General features: G+C 38.8%; 1 protein-coding gene across 8 annotated transcripts in view; it reads right to left on the bottom strand.

Moving 5' to 3' along the window:
• nlgn3a (neuroligin 3a) overlaps window positions 1-6000 on the bottom strand; it is a 187685-nt gene that overhangs the window by 118154 nt on the left and 63531 nt on the right. For all 8 annotated transcript variants that reach the window (XM_048605126.1, XM_048605122.1, XM_048605124.1 and 5 more), the window contains one exon: window positions 5288-5437. In XM_048605126.1, the coding sequence (XP_048461083.1) occupies window positions 5288-5437 (150 nt within the window). The remainder of the gene's footprint in view (window positions 1-5287; window positions 5438-6000) is intronic.

Here is a 6000-nt window from a genome sequence, read left to right as displayed (position 1 = left end):
GACCCGAAACGTTAACTCTGATTTTTTTCTTCACAGATGCTGCCAGACCTGCTGAGCTTTTCCAGTAACTTCCGTTAATGTCAAAAGTAATTAGGTTAGACCATTACAGATTTTTAAAGCTTAGGAAGAGAGATTGAGCCAAGTAAGTGATAATTGCTTTGACTATCACTCTATTATGTTCACTCGTTATCTAGAAATAATGCAACTTAATATTTTACATCTGTTCTTATCTCATCAAGCATTTCTCAAGTACACGTTTGAAAAAGCTAGAGATGTCCACAAGGTTGTCAAAGTCACTATATCTGGTTCAGATCACAGGAGACCCTACTGTTACAACAGCAGATTTTATCATTAATTATTGGAAAGTGGGCCATTCTGAACATTTTGGGATATAACAGAGAGGAGGATTACAGCCCCAAAAGGTAGCATTGTGTTGGGATCCAGACATGATACTCTCTGGCTACAAATTTAAGTGGAACTGTTGATGAGAAACTTCTGTGACGCTGTTGGGTAAGTGAGGCTAATATCTTGCAGTCAATTAACAGTAAAGTAAATTTGGTGTTCCTGCTTTTAACAGCAGCAAATGGGTTTCCTTAGTTGTTGGGATGTTTCTGGATCATGCAAAACAAGAACACTACAGGCAACCATTGCTATTTGAAACTGATAGGCTGGAAGATCTGTTAGAATGAAACTGCATAGTTACTGTGTTGAATTTGTAAAGATTTTGTGCTTACAACATTTGAACAGAGTCAGATTTCATAGCTTGCCAGGTGATTTATGAAACTCTATTCACCCAACTTGAACATTACCTACCTTATCTACCTCCCAAACTTTCATTGTTACAAGGGGGCAGTCATAGAGCTTTACCTTGGACCTTTGATCAGGAACAAGAGAAGCAGCAACAAAAACAACATCAAGAGCAACATGTAGCAGCACTAAATGCTTTGTCCTCAGCCACATGCTGGTCCCCTGGACAGAGCAGAGATCTAGCTCGGAGAAGGAAATAACTCACATACAGTATTTACAGGCAGAGGATCAGCTTTGTTATCATGTCTGGGCACCAGTGTCTCTGGAAGTTCAACGTTTCATTGCAGGTTGTTGTTTAATGTTACAGCCTCTTAGTTGAAATTATTTAATGTTGAGATAGACAGACTTTTAGTCTCTCATGCAATTCTCAGAGTTGAAACTAAAGATTAGCATAATCACCCTCTGTTTCTTTTTCCTATATCCTCAAGACCTCATTCAGGATGGACTCTGAGGTAAAATGAGATTTGTGTAAATTATGATGAAGCAATTATTAGGACGCATTACGGTGGCATGGTGGCTCATTGGTTAACATTGTGCCAGGGACCCGGGTTCGATTCCACCCTTGTACGACTGTCTGTGTGCAGTTTGCACATTCTCCCTTTGTCTGTGTGGATTTCCTCTGGGTGCTCCGGTTTCCTCCCACAGTCACAAAGATTTGCAGGTTAGGTGGATGGGCCATGCTAAATGGTCTATTATGTCCAGGGATATGTACATTAGGTGGGCTAACCATTGGAAATGCAACATTACAGAATTAAAGGCACAATTTGCAGAATAGAAACCTTATGCTAAATGTGAAACGGCAATTATTGAGAATGATGATTACATTTTTAGGACACAATCTCCAAGAACAAGGTATCATGGTGGACCAAAGGAAGGCAAGGGTCATCAATGAATTTCTAACACTGAAGTGTGTACATTACATTTCTTAGATATGTGATTCAAGAGAGAAAACTTTCTTTTTACAACTTAACCACGATTACACAACTCATAAGATTGCTTTTGAAGAAAGGGTAGCAACAGTATTATGATCAGGAACAGACTGAAACTTTGAAAAGATTAGAAAAAAACTATTTTCTACTGATGGTTCAGCACACTCCAATCCAGGCTTATTCACTGCTGTAGCCACGAATGCAATGGCCACAGGACAGTCTTTATTCAAAGCAATCTGACAAAACATAAAAGGTAGTGCACTTTACGTTGAGAGCTTACATGGTGATTGAGTGGAGGTACATGACCATTGGGAAGGAAGCATTAGAAGCTACAAGAAATGAAAGGTTTGTAGACCATCTCAAAAGACTGAAATTTCAGGTTGAGATGAACCATAAGCCTTCAGTAACATCGGTGAGATCAAAAGATCAATGAAAAATGACACAATGCATACAAAACTCTGTGCTGGACCCTCAACCTTTTATTTGTATGACAGGATTGAAGGTGTGGTGGTTATATTTGCAGATGATACAAACATAGATAGGAAGATATGTTGTGAAGGTTACAATGACAAGAATGATGGCTGACACAGATTAGGTGAATTGACAAAAATCTGGCAGATGGAGTATAATGTGGGAAAATATGAAGTCATTTTATTGGCATGAAAAATACAAAAATAAAGCAGAGTATTTTTAAATGAAGAACAACTGCAGAATTCCAAGGTGCAGAGGGATCTAGGCATTCTAGTGCATAAGTCACAAAAAATTAGTATGCAAATACAGCATGTGATTAAGGAAGCTAATGAAATGCTACCCTTTATGATAAGAGAAATTGAACATGCAAGTATATTACGCTTCTGATATATAGTGCATGGGTGAGACCATATCTCAACACTGTGTACAGTTTTGGTCTCCTTATATGAGGAAATGTGTCTAATGCAGTTCAGGGTAGGTTTACTAGATTGATACCTGAATGAACAGATTGTTCATTCAGGTATCAAGAAAAGATTGGACAGGCTGGGCTTGTTTTAACTAGAGTTTAGAAAAGTTAGTGGTATTTTGCTTGAAGTTTATAAAGTCCCGAATGGTCTTAATGAGGTGGACATGGAAAAGATGGCTCCTCTTGTGGCTTGTTGTCTAGAATAGGAGACACTGTTTTACAAGTAAGTGCTACTCTCTTAAGACAGAGATGAGATTTTTTTTCGGAGGACTGCGACTTTTGAACTCTTGTCTCAGAAAGTGGAGTGGGCCCACTGCATACTTTTAAGGTAGAGGTTAAAAAATTCTTGTTAGGCAAGGCAATCAATGGGAGCTTATTCATTCACTGGATGTAGGCAACACTGGTTAGGCCAACATTTATCATCCATCCTCAATTGCCCAAAGGGTGGTTAAGAGTCAATCACATTGCTGTGGGTGTGGAGTGATTGGATGCAGTTTCCTTCCGTAAAGGTTTTTCCTGACAAGTGATGGTGGTTTCACAGCTAATTCCAGATTTTCATTGAATTCAAATTCCAATAACTGCCATGGCAGGATTAAAGCCCATTACCTCAGTCCCTGAATTAATAGTCTAGCGATGATGCCACGAGACCATCACCCCTACAGAATGTGGAATTTGGAACTCAAATTGATCAGTCATGATATTATTGAATGGAAGAGCAGGTTTGAAAGGCCAAATGGCCAAATTCTGCTCTGAATTTGTTTTCTCATATGTAAATTTGTGCAGCTCAAAAAATCTGTCAAGGTATGTACAAAGGTCAGACAATGCTGCCTCAAGAGTGGTCAAAATGCAGTTCAGCAGATGAAGTGTTGGAAAGCAAAAACAACACTCAACAATCATGGAAGATTCATTGGTGTATGCCCATAAAATGGTTAGAATCAAAGCGATGTGGAGAAAAATCCTACAGAAACTCCACCAGGGACGTCTAGGTATTATGAATTGCAGAGAAGAGCACAATAGTCACTGTGGTGGCCAGTCCAAATCAGGGCATCCATTCAGAGTTCCAGATCATTTTGAACTGCGAGATTTGGACTTTGAGGTGTGAATAGAAATGAAAATAGTGATAACAGCAATAACAGTAATAATTATGCTAATAAAGATGTTAACAATTACAAAGAATATGCAAGGAAAAATAAAGTTCTGGAATGATGTAAATCAAGCAGAGCAAAACTGAGGAGTAGATGTGGCAAAATAAGATTCATGCAAGTCATGATGATGTAACTGATCACATAGCTCTTAACAGAGAAGACACCAGTCTAGAGTGACTACAAGAAAAGAGATCTTAGACCCAACATGAAAGAGCTGCATTTTAGATAATACTATGTACATTTGCAAATAAAGAATTGCTATAGCACAACAGGAATTGAAGGAGCATGTAGTCTCAGGAATAATGTACACACAAACTCCAGCCTGGTATCTCATTATATAGTCAGCAGTACTGTCTTAAAGCACAAGGTAAAGCTGATTTACTATCCCATGATCAAAGGCCAGCAAAGTGGTCATCACTGGTAGGCCACACTTGCCACAAACTCCATTCACACCCCGTGTGTGAGCTCTCTTTGCAGAGAGAGAAAGTAGAGTTTTGAGTGTAAAAAGTTGATTGTGTTGAGATGGAGCAAATTGCATTGATTGGAATGGGTAACTGTAAAGCACAGCAATGAGATGTCAATATCATTAAATGTTAATGTTGGCTGTTCTGATGGGAATTTGAAGAGGTACCTCAAAAGAGATAAATGAGTGGAGACACAGGTGTGTTGCTGTGAAGACTGCTGTGCAAGGAAATGTGGGTATGTCAGATTGTTGGGATTGGCACCTTAAAGTCACTCATCTTTCTGCCCTTAAAGGTACTAGGGCCTTCTGAAACTTCCTTGCCATTCCTACAGTTGGTGAAACTTCAGCCATGTCAGGATCCCTTTAGTTAGAGATGGCTCCTTTGATAGCGTATGGGTTGTCATCATTCTCACACTCTGATTGGTTGGGATCTGGAAGTATTATGTTAATACCATGGCTGAGTTAAATAGCCATTGCAAAACTGTCATATCAACAATTAGGCTCACAACACATTGCCGTCTGCTTCCAGACATCCTCCATTGCTACATTAAAATTGTGCCAAATATCTAGATTCTCAATTATTTTTAATAAGCTGAAACGTAACAGCTTGATACACTACCTCACGACATATCCAAAAATATCTTTCCATTTGCTTTGATAGAATCCAATAAGAATTGCCCAAAATCATTTAATATCTTCATCACATCATTTACGTATAGCTGGGCTATACGTAATCCAGACCCCAAAAATGAGGTGGAAGTATTCCAAGATATGTGACCCAGTTACCCAAGTTAAGGCAGAATTGTAAACATTAATATGTTCAGATTCACAACAATTCACTTACCAGTTTGACAGAAGTATAATTCATGAAGAAACGATCAGTTTATTATCTCATGCCAGACATTATGTGAGAGGTTAAGGGACTTCAGATACCATATCAGTTATGTCAGCACATAATCAAATTAAATATCAGAGAATAAAATCCACAAAGTTTGCTTTTTCTTACCCAGAACACCAACACGATAGTTGAGTGTGATAACTATAACATTGCCATAGCTTGCCAATACGCTGCCATCAATCATATTTCCCGTCCCTTCCATGTATGAGCCTCCATGAATGTACACCATGACTGGCTTAGGCCCACTATCACGGATATCTGCAAAAGAAGAAACAGGAGGACAACCAAGTGACACTTCACTCAGTCAGTAGCAATAATGAAGGCAATAACAGCCAGAACCGCAATTACTTATCTAACACATACAGACTTCAAATAAAAAGGCACCAATTTACCAGTCACACACTCCAATCACCAAGTATCAACAGAAAAATTAAAATACTGCATCAATCGCACATCAATACACCACAATTGGTGGACACATCCATCAGGGCATCGGCACCTGGTAAACAATGGGCATGCACACATTGCCAACACTCAGCATTAAAACGTCACAGTGGGCATTGACACATGATGCATGTTGGAAAACACTGTGTCACAGTCACCAGACACAAGAAAATCTGCCAACAGACACACTGCAAATACCAGGAATTAAGTGCAATAGGAAAATCCAGAGTGGTGCCATAAATTTTTTTGCTTCAAACACCTTTTTGAAAAAACTGAAGACAAGATGAACATCATAGCTTGAAAAGAGGTGAAATGTACACATTAGGTTTCTGTCACTAACAGTTCCCAATTTGTTTGGTAATTTAGTATCAGATGAA

This window comes from Rhincodon typus, chromosome 14, assembly GCF_021869965.1.
Source record: "Rhincodon typus isolate 14 chromosome 14, sRhiTyp1.1, whole genome shotgun sequence".
Lineage (NCBI taxonomy): Eukaryota > Metazoa > Chordata > Chondrichthyes > Orectolobiformes > Rhincodontidae > Rhincodon > Rhincodon typus.
The sequence above is the reverse complement of the archived record's forward strand: the minus strand, read 5'-3'. Positions and strand labels throughout refer to the sequence as shown.